The sequence below is a fragment of the Saprolegnia parasitica genome (genome assembly GCF_000151545.1).
Source record: "Saprolegnia parasitica CBS 223.65 unplaced genomic scaffold supercont2.220, whole genome shotgun sequence".
In the NCBI taxonomy this organism is placed as follows: domain Eukaryota; phylum Oomycota; class Saprolegniomycetes; order Saprolegniales; family Saprolegniaceae; genus Saprolegnia; species Saprolegnia parasitica.
The window spans coordinates 1-19,020 of record NW_012156614.1 but is presented as its reverse complement, the minus strand read 5'-3'; the positions used below and the strand labels follow the sequence as shown (position 1 = coordinate 19,020).

The following is a 19,020-nucleotide window of genomic DNA, read 5'->3' as shown; positions in this document are numbered from 1 at the left end:
CAGGGCAATCTTGCCGTGATCACGAATCACCCGCCACGGACAAAGCTCGCGGACACACAGGATGGGTGGCCTTTTGATATGTGGCATGTGCCGCAAATACCGGATAACCGCATGGCAGCGGACTTGGCACGGCTCCTGGAGGTGCTGGACGCGGTCTCGGCGGATCTCACCGCGCGGACAGCGCTTCTCGGCGACCACTGCAGCAGTCTGAAAGCCTCGCTTTGCTATTGCTCGTCGTCGTGGCAGCTCAAGAAGCGTGTGCAAGAACAGGCAGAGGCGGCCAAGAATGAAGAGGACCAGCTTCGGCTCGCCGTGGCCCATGCCGAGTCGGCGCTGGAAGAGGCGCTTAAGCGGGCCAAGTCCATTCGGGGTGCGACTGTAAAGCGCGTGCCATTGAAAGTGGCCTCGGAGTCCGCTCCGTCCTCGATGACGACAGGAGCTGAAGCGGCCGCGGCAGCTACTCCTCTCGCGCTTCCCCGCAAAATGACGAGCCAGATCAAGGAGGTTCAAGACATGGCGCTGCTGTGGCGCGGACGGGATGCACCGCCAACCGTCGCTGCCGGGAAACTCAACCAGATCTTAGCGCAGCGGGACTCGGTTTCGTCGGCCGTCCCGATTCGCATCTCGTACCGCGACCAGCTCGAGCGCATCCAGAAGGCGTATGCTTGTGTGCTGCACGTCCTCGAAACCAAGTGCTCGAGCTACCCCGCCGACGCGGCGCCCAGTCTCCCGACCGTCTTTCCCACTTGGTTTCGCCTCAATAAGGTCAAGCATCTTCTTCAAGCGCTGAATGCAGAGCTCGCAGCGTGTCTTCAACGGATACCGCCGCCCCCCGTGCTCTCCAAGGTGACCCATTGGACCAAATTTGCCGTATTGATTGTCGTTGCCCTCTGTAGCGAGCAGCGACGCGCAGTCAGACATTCCTGCAGGCGATTACATGCGATCCACAACACTCTGTTGACAACGCACCGCTCCATTGTGAGAACGATGCAAGCTCCGCGATCTACACGAAACTCCAAGCTGCGTGGAATGCAGACATGGCGCCGCTCGTAGAGGCGCCAGCATATGTAGGTGCCATCGACAACATTGCGTCCGCCCATGTGTGCAAGTACCTTGTTCCGCCGCTGCAAGAGCGACTCCATGCCACTGCGTCTGTCGAGAACGCATCGTACGAGCTCGACAGCATGGCGTTGCTCCGGCTTTTGCACTCGCTGACCTGCTGCGATGGACTCGATATACGCAGTGTGATTTTGCTGGACTCATGAAGCAAGTAGAGTACATAGGCATATATAAATACAGAGACGTTTATGCCGCCGACGACGTGAACTTGGTCACGGCCTTCGTGCCTTCCGAGACAGCGTGCTTGGCCAGCTCACCAGGAAGCATGAGGCGCACGGCCGTCTGGATCTCGCGCGAGGACAAGGTCGACTTCTTGTTGTAGCGCGAGAGCTTGCCGGCCTCGGACGCAATGCGCTCGAAGATGTCGCTGATGAACGAGTTCATGATCGACATGCCACGCTTCGAGATACCGGTCTCCGGGTGCACCTGCTTGAGGACCTTGTAGATGTACGTCGAGTACGATTCGACGCGCTTGCCCTTCTTGGCCTTGCCCTTCTCGCCCGTCTTCTTCGGGGCCTTGGCGGACTTCTTGCTCGGGGTCTTGGCCATCTCGTGTGATTGTCTGGGGAAAATCTGGAATGTCCCTTTTCGCTGTCATTGTGCCGTTCGTGCTGGTCGAGGGCCCGTAATGGCGTGATTTGATTGGCACGATCATGTGATTGGCGGAAAATTTAGCTCCGATTGCCGCGAACGCATTTGATTGGCTGAAATGAATCCGAACGTGGCTTCTGCCAGAACCAAGCAACGGTTGTTGTGGCTTATCAACTCCAGCGCAGAGAAGCGCTCAACCGAACGCATCCAGCATATCTATAAGACAATGCTTTCGCGTCCTATTAGATTGCCACGACAATGCTTAAGAACCATATTCTAGAAACTGGCGGCTCACAATACAGTACCGGTACCTCGACCACCTCGACAGTGGCATTGCACTGTCCGTGTGCCCCCGCTCAGAGCCCCGAGCTTCACCACTTCTTTCGGCGAGCACTGGCACGATGTCAAGTGTCGTAGCTCGGGGCGCATTTGCATTCAGCTTTCGTCGTGCATTGGGATCTTGCGACGTCACGGCCATCGTAGCCCAGCAGAAGGCGAAGGACAAAACAGCATCAGACTTGACGAGTCGCTCGACGGGCGACGCAACGTGAACGAGGCAATTTACGCTGCTTTACTTCAGAGTGCAATCCCCCCAAGTGTACTCGAGTTGATCGTTCGTCGTCGGTGCTTCCCGGGGACGCTCATTGCCGTGTCCGCTGATGCCGAATCGTACCATACAAACCTGAAGTGAAAACCGAAGAAATCTTCAACATGTCGCAAAAGCCCACGTTTTGTCCACCGCTCGCCGATCGTAATCCCGCTTTGAAGCGCCGCGCGAAGAAGTCACTTTGCCTTTTCCTTTCATCCACAACGATGACCACGATCCCGACGACGATGCGCGCGCTCATGCTTGTGGAGCGCGTCAAGGACTTTGCCCAGCCCAACCTCGCAGCGTGCTTTCAAGTCCAGCAGATCCCTGTCCCGACGCCGGCAGCGACCGAAGTGCTCGTCAAGGTCGCGGCGAGCCCCATTAACCCGTCCAACTTTTCCCAGCTGCAAGGTTACTACGGCAACTTTGGATCGATTCCGCTGCCGCAAGTGACTGGTGTCGAGGGCTCCGGCGTCGTTGTCGCCGCCGGCGCCGACGCGCAGCACCTTCTCGGCAAGCGCATTGGCACGATCGTCGACCCCGCGGGCATGTGGGCCGAGTATGTTGTTGTGCCGGCGCATTCGTGCATCGAGCTCCCGGAAGACGCCTCGTTCGAAGACGGCGCGTCGTGCTTTATCAACCCGCTCACGGTCGTCGCGTTTGTCGAGATCGCCGTCCAGCGCAACGTCAAGGCCATTGTCCACACGGCCGGCGCTTCGGCCCTCGGCAAGATGCTCGTGCGCCACGCGAAGGAGCACGGCATCGCGGTCATCGCGGTCGTGCGCCGCCAAGAGCACGTCGACACGCTCCGTGCGATTGGCGCCGAGCACATTGTCAACACGGCGCATCCCGACTGGACGCAGGCGCTGGAGAAGCTCGCGACGGAGCTTGGCGCAACGATTGGCTTTGACGCGATTGGCGGCGCGACGTCGGGTGCGGTCCTCTCGGCGATGCCTGCCAACTCGGAGCTCTTCGTCTACGGCGCGCTTTCGGGCGAAGGCGCGAGCGGTGTCAGCCCGCGCGACCTCATCTTCCTCAACAAGAAGCTCAACGGCTTCTGGGTCGAGCAGTACTTGGTCGAGCGCGGTGCTGGCGTCGCCGAGATGATGGCCAAGGTCGCGAAGGGCCTCACAACGACGTTCAAGACCAACGTCCGCATTGCCTACCCACTCGAAGAGGCTGCGGCCGCGTTGCTCGATTACGCTGGCAACATGAGCAACGACAAGGTCATCTTCAAGCCGTAACAATGGAGTCGTACCTCGAATAATACACTAGTCTTAGCCTCTTGACGTGCATCTTATCTACCTCGGCCTGGGAGGGTTAATGGGCCGTGCACACAGCTGTCGCCGATCGTGGCTGGCAAACGCGTTGGGTGTGGTAACGCGTTGGGTGTGGTTAGACAAGGCTCCATCGAGGCAATTAGGCCATGTCCTAATTTCAAAGCGTCGCCATTTTCGACGACTTTTGTCCAATCCGGGGCGGCCACTGGTTGTGTGGGGCGCAGACCGACGAAAGATCGGACGCGACCATGGACGCCCAACGCGCGCTCCTCGACGAGCTCATGGGCCGGAACCGCGATGGCGACAAGCCGCAGGAAGACATCCGCGACTTCCGCGACCAGCGCGTCTGCAAGCGCTTCCTCTGCGGCCTCTGCCCGCATGACCTCTTCCAGAACACCAAGATGGACATGGGCGAGTGCCCCAAGCTCCACCTGCCCAAACTCAAGCTCGCGTACGAAGAAGACCGCGCCAAGAACCAGCGTGACTACGGCTACGAGGCTGACCTCGAGCGAGAGCTCGTGCGCTACGTCTCGGACGTCGAGAAGAAGATCTCGCGCGCGTTGAAGCGCCTCGACGAGCAAGACGGCGCCCGCGTCTCGTCCATGCTCGACATTGAGAACAACAAGGAGGTGCTTGAGATCACGGCCGAAATCGCAGAGCTCATGCAGAAGGCGGAAGACGCTGGCAACGAAGGCGAAGTCGACTTGTCCATGGAGCTCATGGCCAAGGTCGAAGCGCTCAAGGTCAAGAAGGCTGCGCTTCAAGGTGTGCCGAGCGCCGTCCTCGCGTCGACCGCGGGCGCGGATGCGTTGATGCCAGAAGTCGATGTGGCACAGGCGACCCTCATGGCCGTGCTGCCAGGTAACCCGCTGGCGATGACGAACGTCAACCAGAAGCTCCGTGTATGTGATATGTGCGGGGCCTTCCTCAGCATCTTTGACAGCGACCGGCGCTTGGCCGACCACTTTGGCGGCAAGATGCATCTCGGCTACATGCAAATTCGAAAGAAGATTGTCGAGATGCGCGAAGCCCGTGGCAACAAAGCCCTCGACGAACCCAAGCCCGCCGTGGATGAGACGCCGCGCTCGAAGCCGCGCGAAAGTGACCGACGCCGGTCTCGGTCGCAGTCGCGCGACCGACGATCGTCCCGTCGCGAGCGCAGCCGAAGCCGGGACCGGCGCCGTCGCAGCCGCAGCCGTAGTCGTAGCCGGGATCGCCGTCGGCGCTAAGATCTAAGCGTAACAATGCATATATCCTTGACCACGGACGGCATTGACCTCGGCCTGTTTGCATGAAAACGACCAGGCACCTCATCGTCAGCTCTCCACAGTCGCCTCGACCGATATGTGTGGCAACACCGCCGGGACAGGCAGGAGGTGCTCTCAAGTTGAAGTTGCCGGGCAACTACTTGTTGCTCATGAGCGTTGTAACATACATTGGGATTCGGTCGCTACGTAGGGCGACTGGACATGTACTTGACGTCCTGCTCGAGGACGTGTCGACCCTCGTGTTGTTCGTTCCTCTCCCAACCGACTCGGACCCATTTATTGGAATTAAATTTCGTTTTTGCTAAAATTAGCGCTATTTTGTCGAAGCACTTGCAAGTTTGCCCTTCTGTGCGACGATGGAGGACTGCGTGCACGTGTGCGTCCGGATTCGGCCCGTCCTCGGCAAGAAGGAGCCGAGAGGCGCCGAGCCGATTCCCGGCGCCAACTGCGTGCGCGTGCCTCCGACGAATGGCACGGCGCCGACGCAGCTCGTCGTCGGCAAGGATCGGCCGTTCACGTTCGATACGATCCTGACGCCGGACGCCAACCAGGCCAAGCTCTACGATGCGTCCGTGGCCTCGCTCGTCGCCAAGTTCATGGAGGTACACCTCTTCATCGACACACATGCGGCAGCGAGCTTAGGGCTACAACGCGACCGTGCTCGCGTATGGCCAAACAGGCAGCGGCAAGACGCACACGATGAGCGGCGGCGCGGCCTACAGCACCAAGATTGACGAGGGCCATGGCGTCATTCCGCGCGCCGTCTGCCACGTCTTTCGCTGCATGCAAGAACTCAAGCACGTACGAGCGCGCACCTACCTCGCTTTTCGCATGCTCACTTGGTTGCAGGTCAAGGAATTCCTTCTGCGCGTCGAGTACCTCGAGATTTACAACGAAGAGCTCCGCGACTTGCTGCACCCTGAGACGTCGTCCAAGGTACAGTGCCACATAGCGTCTTCGCCATACCGATTGCATGTAGCAACTGTCGATCCGCGAAGACGCCAACGGCCACATTGTCGTCGCCGGCGCGCAGTCGCGCGCGGTGCAGACGCCAGAAGACGTGATGCGACTCCTCTCGATGGGCACGGCCGCGCGCGTCACGGGCAGCACCAACATGAACGAGCAGTCGAGCCGGTCGCATGCAATCTTTACGCTCATGCTGCAGCAGCGCGACCTCGGGACGGGCGAATTTACGCTCGCCAAGTTCCACCTCGTCGACTTGGCCGGCTCGGAGCGTGCCAAGCGCACGGGCGCGGTCGGCGGTCGTTTCAAAGTACCGAAAATGACGTGGCAGCACGTATATACAGTATTTGTGTAGGAGTCAATCAACATCAACCAAGGGCTCCTTGCGCTCGGCAACGTGATTAGCGCGCTCGGCGACGAAGCCAAGAAGAAGCTCCACGTACCGTACCGCGACTCGAAGCTGACGCGCCTCCTCCAGGACTCTCTTGGCGGCAACTCGACCACGCTCATGATTGCGTGCGTCAGTCCGGCGGCGTCCAATTTCGAGGAGACGCTCAACACGCTCAAGTACGCGAACCGGGCCAAGAACATCAAGAACCGGCCGGTCGTCAACCATGTGGTCGAGAACGAGCAAGCGTCGATGATCGCTCGCATGAAGTCGGAGATCCAGGAGCTCCAGACGCAGCTCCAGCAGCAAGGCGAGGCCGACACGGAAGAATCATGGCGGCAAAAGCTCGACGCGGAAATGCAGACGGCGCGGCACTACAAGCGCCTTGTCCGCGAGGCCAAAGTGTGCGCCAAGGAAGCCGCGACGACGCTCGTGTCGCTCGAACGCGACGTCAAGACACTGGGCCGGCCCGTGCAGCAGCGCCTCAACGACGTGGTCAAGGCGCTCAACGCGATTCTGCTCCTCGCGCCGCCGACAAAGTCAAGTGACATGGACACGGACCAGGCCCACGCCGAGATCCTCGCGCTGAAAGAGAAGCTCAAGCAAGACGTCGAGATCTTCAACCACAAGGCCAAGGACATGGAAGCGCTTCAGCAGCTCATGCTCAAGATGAAGGCCGAATTTGACACCACGGTGCTCGTCAACCAGCAGCTGCAGGCGGCCAACGCTGCCCTCGAGGCCCGCGTGCAAGCGCTGCGCGCCGACGCGAGCCACACGGCGGCGAAAACGTCGCCCGACCGGCTTCTGCGCGCCAAGCGAGACGAGACCATCAGTGGGCCCAAGAGCCTCTTTCGCCAGCGCCACCAGCCGGCGGACGACGATGACGATTGTGTACTTATCGACGACGACGACAACAACAACCATCACCACGAGGTGCTTGTATACACGCAGAGCTGTAGAAAACTCATTACTTTTATGGCATTAGGGCAAGGACACGGAGGTGCCAGCTGTGCCCAGTCCGGTACGTCTCCTGTCGTTTGATTATTGAAGCACTGAAGCATGGCGTAGAACCAGCGGCAGCTGCCAAGTCCCATCTCCCGCGTGCATTCAGCCCCGACGACGGCCCGGCGCCGGCTGGAGAAGCTGCCGTCGCCACCCAAGTCGGCCGATGCGTCCCTCGCAGCTGCGCAGAGCCTCCACTCGCTCTTCAAGAGCCAGCTGCAAGCGGCGTTGGACGCCAAGGACGTCTCGGACCAGATGGAGTCGCTCGTGCATGACAAGGAAGAAACCGAGCGGCAAATCCACGACATTGCTTTGCGCAAGACCGGGCTCGAGATGGAAAAGATGCGTCAAAGGTGACTTTAAACAAACATGCGCCATATTTACACAGTCGACTGGACAGCTTGAGCGTCCAGCATAGTATCTCGGACCTCTCGGCAACGATTCAAGCCATGAACCAAAAGATGACGTCGCTGCCGGATGCGGACGACGTTGCCCGGCTGAAGCGCCGGAAGGAGCGCGCGGAGAAGAAGCTCGCCTTGCTGTTGGAAAAGAACGAAGCACAGGTGCGGCGTACACTGATCCATTGGCTGGACGAAGTGCTTGGTAGGCGTATCTCGAGCCCGGCGCCCAAGACGAGCTGGCGGCCCTCGAAGAGCAGATCGAAGACCTCAATTCGCAAATCCTCTTTCAAGACGCGCAGCTCGAATCGGCCAAGTCCATCTGCCCAAGCACGAGCAAAGCGACGTCGCCGCTCGACCGAATCCTCAAGACACTGGGCGTGCCGCGGACTGGCGACGGAAAGCTCCTCGCGTGGCTCCGCCTCTCCTGGAACGAGGTACGGATCGACATGCAACCGATCATACAGGTGGCTTCACATTGTACACAGTTGGTGACACTGGCCTCGTCGGAGCGCGCGTTGCAGGCCAAAATCCAGCAGCAAGAAGAGCTCATCACGCAGCTGTCGCAGACGCGCGTGCAGCTCGAGCACGGTCTCGCGGCCGCGCGCGCCGAGTACGATCGGCGATTCGTGCAGCAGGAGGCCGCGCACGCCCAGTCGCTGCATACCATTGACGAGCTGACGATCCTCGTGGCTGAGAAGCAGTCCAAGCTCGAGCAGTTGAAGGACGACAAGGCGATCGCAGACATGAGCGCGCTCCTCGCGGCCAAGCAAGCCGAGCTGGACGTTGCCAAGCGGTGCGTGCACGAGGCAGAGAAGGACAAGAAGCGTCTCGCCGAGTACGACCGGTACGTCGGCCAGCGCCAGGCCGAGTGGGAAGAACACATGGCGGCCCTCAAAGAGCAGCTGCACGCTGCGAAAGACGAGGTCGCGCGCCTCCAGCTCTCGTCGTCGTCGTCGCCAACCGAGCTGACGCAGCTCCAGGCGCAATATGCGGCGCAGCAAGACTACATTGGGAATCTCGAGAAGCACCTCGTGCTCTTCAAGACAAAAGCCAAGCAAACACAAATGCAGCTCCAGCAGCTCATCCGCGACTCGAGCCAGCAGAGCCCAGATGACGCGCGCCGCATCACGCAGCTCGAGGAGCTGAACGAGGCGCTCATGAAAGAAAACGCGGCAATGAAGGTACACATGCACGCGGTGCGGACCAAGAGCCATAGTGACGATGTCCGCATTCGGATCCCGAAAACTGAGCTGCAAGAAGTCGACGTGGCTGGGCGCCCTACCTTGTAGACTGTCGACGTCACACTATAATTACTAATGACGAATATTGTACAAAAACAACTAGAGACGGGAGAGGGACGACCCTGGCCACTGCAAAACTGCTGCGGCCACTTGATGCAATACCAGCGCCGTGAACAAGAGCCACGCCGCAAGCTTGCTCAGGCCGCCAAAGTGGCGGAGCAAGATGCAGTCACTGCGCTGCTTGGGAAGGAACCATACAGAGAGACACCCGACGACGTTGAGCCCCAAGGCGATGTAGAACGTCAACGTACTCCAGCGGCCGTCGGGGCCCGCGTAGTGCTGGTGCAGCGCCATCATGAGCGGATGCACGATTTCAGCAGACGTCGATAGAAGCGAAAGCGTCGTGGCTTCAAACCCGTACGGGGCGACCTCGACCATCGGGAGGTGGCGGAGCACGTACTGGATCGCCGTCGGCACAGACGAGACCCAGACAAGGGTCACCGCGCCCCAGTTGGTCGCATCGTCGACCACGGACGCGTGCTGGAGGACGTGGAGAAGCATGTTGGCGGACGCAGCCGAGAGGAACGATCGCTGCCAGTGCCACGAGAGCCCGCGGCGTTGCACGTACGCGAGCGCGTAGGCGAAGAGCACAAAGAATACGAGTCGGACGATCCAGGGGTAGATGGTGCGGAACCACAGCAGCGGGCTGTACCCATTGGCAACGGACGATAAGGCGAGGCAGCAGCCCGCACCGGCTTGGAAGAGAGCGACTTGCCAGATCTACGCCGCCACAATGAGATGATGCATCGCTTTAGACGACGACGTACGGCCTTGTTTTGGAGCAAGCGCCCAAACATGTAGCGGCGCCGGCGAAACTCGAGAGACGGCGCGAGGCGCGACTCGGTAATGAAAAAGAGAAGTGCAGGCACGGGAAGAATGCAGATGACAGCAACGATGCGCAAGACAGACGCCTTGTCGAGGGCCCACGTCACGTCGCCGCTGGCGTCGTCGGTGAGGCATGCGAGCAGCAGCGACGACAGACTCGCGCCAAACCAGTTCAAAGCCAGCAGCGTGATTTGCGTCCGGCCGCGCGCCTCGATGGGCTCGCGCTGAGCGTACTCGACCATGAGCCCGTCCGAGGCTGTCTGAACGAGCGCCGCGCTGAGCGATGCCAATACGACAGCGGCTGCATACGCGTCGCTAACGCAGTCAACTATAAGAACCATCGCCAACACCTGAGAAGTCGTACCCGTCGCGTGCAACGATAGAGAGAACGAAGAAGGCGACAGCCATCGAGGCCCACCCGAGGAGCATATACGACTTGCGCTTGTAGCCAAGGAATGGCACGCTGTCCGAGGTCAGCGCAAAGAGCACTCTGGCGTAGAAGCCAAGATTGACAAGACCGGCATGGCCGGGTCCTGGCGCCGCGAGGACAGTAAGCAGCGTCGTGACCATGCCAAGGACACCCGCGCTAACGAGAAGGCCGGCGTGGGCAGCCGAGAAGAGGTCCACGGGCGACCCGTCTCGAAGCGGCCCCTCAAAGTCGTCCTGTGGCGTGCGCGCCTTTTGTCCGCGCCACGCGTTCGAGTAGATGTCGCCGTGGCTCGAGTCGACGAAGATTTCGTATGGCTTGAGGTACCCGAGATGCGACGACTCCATGATCGTGATCGGACTTGCCGACATCGTTGGTGTGGGATGCCGTGATGGACGTGCAGCAATAGACGAAGTGAGTAAACTGTACTACTGCCAATGGTTGGGATCCGGCTCCTATTTGTAAAAGCACCGTGGTTCGAAGAAGACGCGTTGCAGCGGCCGTTGATGCCGGTGCACCAGCTGCCCGCGCGGCGTGGACTGTATTTTGGCTTCGCCCATGATGACTCGTAAACCAGATGGCTATTATGACGTGGCAGCACCCAAGCGAGCCAGTGCAGGTCAGGTTGCACTTGTGTGACAAGGACAACGGCATTTGGACAACCAACTCTGCCGCGCTCTTGGGACAATCGAACGATACCAGCGATTCGTGGTCCACTGCATGCAAACGACGATGCTGACTGGATCCAATGCCGTGATGGGACCGACACAGCGTTGCCGGTTGCAACGCTGCCTGCAGAATCAGGATGACTCGGCAACGTGGTACCTGTAGGAACACTAGACGACGAGTCATTTCAAGAGTATAGTACATTGAGCCAGCACGGTCGTGCTATATGTGTGGAGGCCAAGCATGATGCAGGGCGTGTCGGGCTTGCAAATGCTGCTGCCTCTCGCAGTGTTGGACACTTCGTACGATGTTGAAGGGCGTTGTGGACATACGGTATTATCCCACATCTGTATAGTACCAAGGGTCTCTGCTTCAGTCTGCCATGACGTCGTTGTATGGTCCAGAACCTAGGCTCCGATGACCGCGTCGACGCACCTATCGATAGCGTTCGACTGTACCAAGCCAACTACTTTGCTACCTTGCTACCGCGACAACGAACAACGGAGTACTACGACGGTCCGATCACGGCGCTCCAAATAGGCCAGCGACTGGTCGTGACGCATTTCACGGTACGCAGCGACATCATGCTGATGATGCAGCAGATGAAGGGCATCTTCCGAGTCCACGAGGCTCGCTTGCAGACGCTGCATGTCCAGGCGCGGGAGCTCGCAGCACGTTTTACGTGCACATGGGAACACCACCGTCGCGAGTTCAACCGCGCCACGAATCACTCGTCCAAGACGATTGTACTAGTACCTCATACGCACATGCCGACGACGGATGTGATCTTTTGTTGCCGAACGAAGAGCTTCTGCACGTTGAAGAGCTTTTGGCCGCCGACGTTCGACACACTCCCAGTACGCGTCTCCACCCGCCCCCAGACCCGCCCCTCTATTTCCTGTTACAAGGGACTCAAAAGAAACAGCATGGTGTCATAAAGGCAGCGTAGCAAGTCAGTGGTAGGGTTTGTTTGCGTCCATTCGACTGCTGCATTTCCATCACCTTGAAAAGGACGTGCATCATCCGAACTCGCGAGTCGCAACATGAAATGCACATTATTTTAAGAATCACATATAGTGTGCATTACATTATTTCGCAGCAGAGTGTGGATCTGCCATTGGCTATGCAACAGATTGAACGACGATGCTCTGCGGGTCTTTGCTGCGCCTTCGCCACCCGGTCGTGGCCGTGACCGCGCTCCGGCGCTTCGCTGCGGACGCGCGCAAGTCGGCGCCAGCCAACGCGCGCTTCAAGCTCCTCGGCGACAACGATCACGTGGCGCCGGCGACGTCGGTCGTCCCGAGCGACGTTCTGTACGAGTTCCACCGCAAGGTACCAGCCATCATGTCATCGCTGCGTCCACTTGGCCGCGTGTAGACGTACTTTACCATGATCTCGTCGGCGTCGCTCGTGCAAATTGCGTTCTGGAGCTGGTTCAAGGGCGCCGAGATGGCGATCCCGATCACGCCGGTCGACGTGCCCGACACGACGCTCATGTCAATCATCACGAACGACGCGTGGTCGTCGATTGGCCTCGGCGCGAGCGTCATGATGGCCGGCATCGTCGGCTTCTTCGCCCAGGTATCCATCCATCCAATCCTCCGCCTTGCGGACAGTCCATACGACGCTCGGTGTAGCGCTCGATTGCCCGCGTCTCGGTAATCTCTGGCGGCGCCAAGCTTCGCATTACGACGCACAAGTTTCTTGGCGTAGGCCGTCTCTTTCGCAAGAAGACAATTGGAACTCTCTGTTGTAGGGCCTCTCGGAGCCGACCGACTATGCGTTGCCGCAGATCCGCGTCCAGTCGCAAACCGCAAGTACTTGACGCTCAAGATCAACGACTCGATGGGGTTCTACCTCATTGACGTCAACGGCACGTTCCACAACCGCGCCAAGCTCGACCACATTCTTCAGGTCGCGTCGACGACGGCCGCGCCGAGCGCCGAGGACAAGGCCAAGGCCAACGCGGGTACGACGTTCCCGCTGCGCTCGGATCTGCCGCGCACGGACCTCAAGACGGCGAGAAAGAACAAAAAGTAATCGCTGCAACGACGCTACCCGATGCGCCTAACACGCTTTTCGGCACGATTCGAGACGGCTTCTCTTCGTCGTTGGCAGCCCGCTTACACCGTGTGGTGGCGAGCGTCGAGGCTCGACGCAGACAAAGGCGGTGGCTGCCCCGGCGGCATGGACATCAACACCACGTGCTGCGGCAACGCGCGTGACACAGAGGGCTCGTCCATGGTTGCTTTGGTCTTGCTGTGGGCTGACGCTTGCATTCGCCGGAGCTCGTTGCGCGTATAGTACCAGATGAACCCGAGACCCACGGCGCTACCGACAAGGCTTACGATCAGAACAACGATGTGATCGGTGGACAGTGTGCCATCGCCGGCCAGGACGTCTTTGATGTTGCCAGAGACACTGCCGACGTAGGCCCAGAACACACCCAGCGGGAGGCCGCACACGAAATTGGAGACCAGGAAGGGCCCGAAGGGGACGCCAAGGACGCTGAGGCTGTAGCACTTGAGCGTCACCGGCACGTACGCGAGCTGGATGCAGAACAAAACGCGGTAGTTGGTCTCGCGGGACTCGAAAAGGTGGTGCAGCGCAAGGACGAGTGGGTACTTGGCCATGAGGTGGGCGCCGAGGCGCTCGCCGCATGCTCGCGCGACACCAAACGCGAGCGCTGACCCGAGGACCGTGCCCGCCGTGTTGATGAGGATGGCGTAGCCAAAGCCAAAGCACACGCCGGAAAAGGTCTCGAGGAGCGTGCAGGGCACGCCCGCGAGCACCGAGATCCAGAGTGCGAGGACGCAGACCAAGCCGCCGATGTCGCGGTGGCCCTACGCACAGTAAAGATTTGATTCGATTAAGTGCCACGGGAAGGTACGTACTTCGACCCAGTCGGGGAGCGCGGTGATGATGTGGGTGTGGGCCATGACGACGGAGCGCACACCAAATACCAGGGCTGTCACGACGAGAATCAGAACAAACGCCTTGACGGTGCTACGAGCTGTGCACGTGGATCGCAGCGTCGCGCTCGACCTCGAGACCTTGGCTGCGTCCATGCAAGGGTATATAATAATTGCCCTTGGTCCATGGTAGGAGGGCTCGCAAATCTTCTGCCGTGGTTTCAGGTGGTGATGATACGCTGGAACAAGAGAATACTGTATCAGAGCTTATTACAAGAGTTGAAAAGCTCCATGAGCTCGATCGATCGCATGATGGCGAGCCCAGATCGATGGTTTCTCGCGTCCGTAAACCTGCAGGTTTGGCTCCAAGCTCACAAAACGCACTTTTGCTTACATTGGAGCACTGGACACAAATTCCTGGGGCAAAACACGCAGATCGCCTCGATCTGCTCCAGGCTCGTTGCGCACTGGTTCGCGACGTCTTGTCTGGAAAGACGGAATGGGGGTGACAAGGTCGTCGTTGAGGAGGTTCGTAGTAAACACCAAGATCGATACATTATTGCGCACCACCAGCATATCTAATCCTGCGCCGCGTTTTGGGCCAGCTTCTTGTAGATGGCTTTCAGCGTGTCGCTGGCGGCCGTCGGGAGGCGCGTGCCAGGACCAAAGATGGCGCCGACACCTTGTTCGTACAAAAAATCATAGTCCTTGGGCGGGATCACGCCACCGCAGATGACCAAAATGTGCTCTGCGCCTTGGTCCTTGAGTGCATTCATGAGCGCCGGCACGAGCGTGTTGTGCCCAGCGGCCTGCGAGCTCACACCGACACAGTGCACATCCGAATCAATCGCTTGGCGCGCGACTTCTTCCGGCGTCTACAGGAGCATCGATTTATTAGACATGAATTGGTTGATAGAAGCCTTGTACCGAGAAGAGAGGACCGACATCGACGTCAAAACCAAGGTCCGAGAAGCCCGATGCAATCACCTTGGCACCACGGTCGTGCCCGTCTTGGCCCATCTTGGCCACGAGAAGACGCGGCCGACGACCTTGGTCTTCGGCAAACGCATCCACCTCGGCCAATACCGTCGTGTATTCGGCCTCGGCTTCACTGGCCATGTACGTATCGCGGTACGCACCCTGCACGACCGAGCTCTACGACATTACATCGCATAAGTCTTGTTGCTCCGATGCATCAATGCAGTCATACCTTGGGCACGTGGCGACCCCAGACCGTCTCGAGAGCATCGGAGATTTCGCCGACCGTGCACCGGGCGCGGGAGGCGGCGATGGCGAGCTTGAGCAAATTGTATTCGTGCAGGCCGGGACCCGTCGACTCGGTGAGCTTGGCCGAGTGGATGAGGCGCTTAAGGCACTCTTGTGCCTCCGCTTCATTGCGGTTCGCCTTGGTCGTGTTGATACGGTTGATCTGCGACTCGCGCACTTTGTTGTTGTCGATCGAAAGCACGTCGACGCGGTCCTCGTTCGCGAGGCGATACTTGTTGACACCGACAATGACATCTTCGCGCGAGTCGACGCGCGCCTGCTTCTTTGTCGCACTCTCCTCGATGCGGAGCTTGGCCATGCCCGACTCGATCGCCTTGGCCATACCACCCAAGTCTTCGACCTACATACATGGTATGAGCACTCGCCGACGAAGCTAACGTGCAGGGTACCTCTTGGATGATCTCGAGCGCCGAGTCGACGAGCTCTTGTGTGAGGTTCTCCATCAAATACGAGCCGCCCCACGGGTCAGCGACCTTGGGAATCCCCGTCTCTTCCTGGAGGATGAGCTGCGTGTTACGGGCCATACGCGCACTGAACTCGGTCGGCAAACCGAGTGCTTCGTCGAGTGCGTTCGTGTGCAGACTTTGCGTACCACCTAATAACGACCAGTGTTAGCACAGACGTAACTTGGCGAGGAAGCGCACCCATGACGGCAGCCATCGCTTCGACGGTCGTGCGGATGATGTTGTTGTACGGATCTTGCTCGGTGAGCGAGTAGCCGGACGTCTGTACGCGCCGAATGAGCTGCGAAAGCCACACCAGAAAACGAAAACGTACTTGGCAATGCGTACGGAGCAAGAGACTTTTGGGGTTCTTGGGCTTGAACTTCTCTTCGACGAGAATGGCCCACAGCTTGCGCGCCGCACGGAGCTTGGCCACCTACGTCGACGAGTAAGCATCATTTCGCGATAAAAGCATGGGTACCTCCATGTAGAAGTTCATGCCGATCGCAAAGAAGAACGAGAGACGGGGTGCGACCATGTCGACGTCGAGACCAGCAGCGACAGCAGCACGCGCATACTCGATACCATCGGCAATCGTAAACGCCAACTCGAGCTTGGCGTCGGCGCCGGCTTCTTGCATGTGGTAGCCCGAAATCGAGATCGAGTTGTACTTGGGCATGTACACGGACGTGTAGCCAAAGATATCCTGTGTTGCGACCAGATGAGATGACACGTCGCCATTGGACAAAGCTGCGTACTTGGATGATGCGCATCGACGGCTGCGGCGGGTAGATGAACGTGTTACGCACCATGAACTCTTTGAGGATATCGTTCTACAACCAGAGATTATGAGCTACCATGACATGAGAGATGAGACACGCATACTTGGATCGTGCCGGCGAGAAGCTTCTGGTCGACGCCTTGCTCTTCCGCGGCCACGATGTACATGGCCAGAATCGGCAACGCAGCGCCGTTCATGGTCATCGAGACGGACATCTTGTCGAGCGGGATGCCGTTGAACAAGATCTTCATGTCTTCGACCGAGTCGATCGGTACACCGGCCATACCGACGTCGCCCTGTACGCGCGGGTGGTCCGAATCGTAGCCACGATGCGTAGCCAGATCAAAGGCGACCGACAAACCTTGCTGACCTGCCTTCAAGTTTTTGTGGTAGAACGCGTTCGACTCCTCGGCGGTACTGAAACCAGCGTACTGCCGCACGGTCCAGGGCTTGGCCGTGTACATGGACGCATATGGGCCACGCGTGAAGGGGAAGGCGCCGGGAAGTTGCGCCGGATCCAAGTCCTGCATATGCATGTGATCGTCGTCGCAAGCTACGATCGTCGAGTCGTACCTCCATGTCGTCCTTGGTGTACAGCGGCTTGATGTTGATGCCCTCGGGCGTCTTCCAGAGGAGCGTCTCCATCGGGTCCTTGCCCTTGAGCTCCTTCGTCGCGGCCTTGGCCCATGCTTCCGGCAGAGGCTTCTGGACCCGGCGGGTCACGCTCATGGCGCGCGTCATGGCCAAGCTGCGGGGGACCGTGGATCGCCACATACCGAGGGAATTCTCAAATGCTGTGGCCGGCGGCTTTCACATCCCAGCAGGTATGAAAAGGGATTTTAGCCAATCAGAACGGGGGACACCTGGCATCCCCCAGCCCTCCGCCTAGATTCAACCTGGCGTATCCGGACAATGGAGGTCCCCCTACCATTTCGTAGGGTCCCGTAAAAATATGGGGTGCAAATGTGCTCGACAACGCTCACAGCAGACGCCATAACGACGATGATTCATTTCAAACGCAAGAAAATCACATCGAGTACCGGGTCACGACCGCCTATGAGATTGTGTCTTTGACGTTGCTGGCGAGTGAATGATGTCATTTCTAGATGGGTGCCCCCACCGGGACTGACGATTCGGACAACATGCGAGGTGACTGTGGGATGGATCCGGTTAATACCGGCTGGCGCATCACATGGACCGCACTGAACGACCCGATCGCAAGGTTTCGTCAAGCGCCTCGAACATGCCTGCAGATACAGTGCAGGACACAATTGTGCCTGCTAGAAAAGACAATATATGTAAGTATCGCATTGGTGACAAGGGCTACCGTCCACTGCCTTTGTAACCCGAGCCGAGGCAATGCGCCACCAACCACGTCGATCCAATCCGATGAGCATTAGCGTCATGCCACGCCCGATCCTCCGCGGACGTGTCCAAGGAAGCCTCTCTAATCAGCCCAAAGACGGTGTAACCCCAAGATGGATCTTGCCGGGATCAGAGCAACGACGCCGTGTCCGTTGCTCTACACTCGTAAAGCTGCAAGGTAGCAGTACTGTTCCACTATTGCTTGCTTGTTCTGCTTTGTTTTAGTCGCAAACGCACGCTTTTCATTTTTGACTGTGAATCTCCTCGAGAATAACAGTGCTCGAGTCGCCCTTGGCCACGCAGCTTGATCATTTGGGCGTTGGCAATGGCATGCGCGACGTCCAAACCACAGTCACACAGCGCCATGCGAGCTCTTCAAACCGCCCACGAGTTTAACGCGACACCAAGTCACCTTAGCAACTTTCTTTGGATCCTACAAACGCGCAGAATGCCATCATCCTACACGTGCATTGCTCTGCTAGGGCAAGGTTGTCTCATTCCATGTCGATTTCCGCTTGTTATTGGTGGCCCGCTGCCCCTTCCCGAGGTCGTGGCGGCACTACTCGTCCATCCCTTGCAGTGACTGTCTCGACGGCACCGGTCTCCAAGCACCATGGACGCAAGCAAGCGCTAAGGTTACTATTGCAGCTCGGCCAGCTTGATGGTTGTAGTATTGACATTGTAGCATAAGTGTAGATGGTCAACCCCACTGACTTTGCTCGTGTCGAAACTCATTCCTGCACTTGTCCTTGGAAAGACCGCCGCAGCGGAGCGCTCAGTCAACCCACTGTCGGTTTTATGCGCTCCAATTTGGACCAATCGATCGTCCATGCGCCAACATCGGCTCCGCATTTTATGCGAATATCCATTCGACAAGGCATGTGCCAGCCTTGACGCCTCATCGACCTATTAAGCTCTTTCTACTCCGTACACGTATGCGCCAAGTACCCTTTTAGTCCCAGCATGACTGTCGTCATTTGAGCCGTGCGCTACACAACGTCCAGACTGCTGTCTGCAACGATGGGCGCCGTCCATGTAGCAGCCGCGAGACGACGGCAGAGAAGATAGACTCGATGGTGGTGTACGCATGCATTGAAGCCAGCGCTTTTTAGCACGAGTTTACTTGCCGCATTGGCAGTTGTCGCCGCACTGGCACGGGTTGCAGGAGCAGCTCGGGTTGGCCTTGGCGGACGAGCACGCGCACGACGTGGGCGTGCAAGCGCAGGACGGGCCGCACGTGCAGTTGTCGCCGCACTGGCACGACGGCGTCGTGGTGGCGCACGTGCACGGGTTGCACGCGCAGGACGGACCGCACTGGCAAGCCATTTCTCTTGTGTCTGGAACGGGGCGAAATGGGAAATGCAGCATGCGTTGCTTGGTCGAAAGAGCTGTCGCTCCGCGACCAGCTGCTC

General features: G+C 58.8%; 10 protein-coding genes across 10 annotated transcripts; 5 read left to right on the top strand and 5 right to left on the bottom strand.

The window, feature by feature from the left end:
* Positions 1 to 111: 111 nt before the first annotated feature.
* SPRG_16024 (hypothetical protein) lies at positions 112 to 1,265 on the top strand (the record flags this gene model as incomplete). Its single annotated transcript, XM_012355241.1, has 2 exons — positions 112 to 846; positions 897 to 1,265. The coding sequence occupies 2 exons, from the start codon at positions 112 to 114 to the stop codon at positions 1,263 to 1,265; spliced, it is 1,104 nt and encodes a 367-aa protein (XP_012210631.1).
* On the bottom strand, positions 1,244 to 1,697 carry SPRG_16023 (histone H2B). Its single transcript, XM_012355240.1, has one exon. It carries the CDS (start codon positions 1,666 to 1,668, stop codon positions 1,306 to 1,308), a length of 363 nt encoding a protein of 120 aa, XP_012210630.1. The 5' UTR covers positions 1,669 to 1,697; the 3' UTR covers positions 1,244 to 1,305.
* Positions 1,698 to 2,438: 741 nt separating this feature from the next.
* Positions 2,439 to 3,587, top strand: SPRG_16022 (hypothetical protein). The gene has a single exon (XM_012355239.1). It carries the CDS (start codon positions 2,524 to 2,526, stop codon positions 3,541 to 3,543), a length of 1,020 nt encoding a protein of 339 aa, XP_012210629.1. The 5' UTR covers positions 2,439 to 2,523; the 3' UTR covers positions 3,544 to 3,587.
* Positions 3,588 to 3,751: 164 nt separating this feature from the next.
* On the top strand, positions 3,752 to 4,808 carry SPRG_16021 (hypothetical protein; the record flags this gene model as incomplete). Its single annotated transcript, XM_012355238.1, has 1 exon — positions 3,752 to 4,808. Exon 1 carries the CDS (start codon positions 3,828 to 3,830, stop codon positions 4,806 to 4,808), a length of 981 nt encoding a protein of 326 aa, XP_012210628.1. The 5' UTR covers positions 3,752 to 3,827.
* Positions 4,809 to 5,203: 395 nt separating this feature from the next.
* On the top strand, positions 5,204 to 8,890 carry SPRG_16020 (hypothetical protein; the record flags this gene model as incomplete). The annotated part of the gene is made up of 10 exons (XM_012355237.1): positions 5,204 to 5,449; positions 5,490 to 5,648; positions 5,697 to 5,783; positions 5,827 to 6,120; positions 6,166 to 7,131; positions 7,184 to 7,219; positions 7,267 to 7,553; positions 7,601 to 7,763; positions 7,808 to 8,035; positions 8,066 to 8,890. The coding sequence occupies 10 exons, from the start codon at positions 5,204 to 5,206 to the stop codon at positions 8,888 to 8,890; spliced, it is 3,291 nt and encodes a 1,096-aa protein (XP_012210627.1).
* Positions 8,891 to 8,941: 51 nt separating this feature from the next.
* Positions 8,942 to 10,525, bottom strand: SPRG_16019 (hypothetical protein; the record flags this gene model as incomplete). The annotated part of the gene is made up of 3 exons (XM_012355236.1): positions 8,942 to 9,622; positions 9,670 to 10,042; positions 10,092 to 10,525. 3 exons carry the CDS (start codon positions 10,523 to 10,525, stop codon positions 8,942 to 8,944), a joined length of 1,488 nt encoding a protein of 495 aa, XP_012210626.1.
* A 1,423-nt stretch (positions 10,526 to 11,948) lies between these two features.
* On the top strand, positions 11,949 to 12,908 carry SPRG_16018 (hypothetical protein). The gene is made up of 4 exons (XM_012355235.1): positions 11,949 to 12,152; positions 12,198 to 12,401; positions 12,458 to 12,529; positions 12,577 to 12,908. The coding sequence occupies exons 1-4, from the start codon at positions 11,964 to 11,966 to the stop codon at positions 12,643 to 12,645; spliced, it is 534 nt and encodes a 177-aa protein (XP_012210625.1). The 5' UTR covers positions 11,949 to 11,963; the 3' UTR covers positions 12,646 to 12,908.
* Positions 12,909 to 12,943: 35 nt separating this feature from the next.
* On the bottom strand, positions 12,944 to 13,759 carry SPRG_16017 (hypothetical protein; the record flags this gene model as incomplete). The annotated part of the gene is made up of 2 exons (XM_012355234.1): positions 12,944 to 13,663; positions 13,715 to 13,759. The coding sequence occupies 2 exons, from the start codon at positions 13,757 to 13,759 to the stop codon at positions 12,944 to 12,946; spliced, it is 765 nt and encodes a 254-aa protein (XP_012210624.1).
* A 551-nt stretch (positions 13,760 to 14,310) lies between these two features.
* SPRG_16016 (methylmalonyl-CoA mutase) lies at positions 14,311 to 16,984 on the bottom strand (the record flags this gene model as incomplete). The annotated part of the gene is made up of 10 exons (XM_012355233.1): positions 14,311 to 14,607; positions 14,660 to 14,887; positions 14,943 to 15,359; positions 15,409 to 15,614; positions 15,664 to 15,745; positions 15,797 to 15,898; positions 15,944 to 16,168; positions 16,221 to 16,295; positions 16,348 to 16,767; positions 16,817 to 16,984. 10 exons carry the CDS (start codon positions 16,982 to 16,984, stop codon positions 14,311 to 14,313), a joined length of 2,220 nt encoding a protein of 739 aa, XP_012210623.1.
* A 1,743-nt stretch (positions 16,985 to 18,727) lies between these two features.
* Positions 18,728 to 18,922, bottom strand: SPRG_16015 (hypothetical protein; the record flags this gene model as incomplete). The annotated part of the gene is made up of 1 exon (XM_012355232.1): positions 18,728 to 18,922. A coding segment is annotated over one exon (195 nt), but the record flags the coding sequence as incomplete, so codon positions are not given.
* Positions 18,923 to 19,020: the final 98 nt, after the last annotated feature.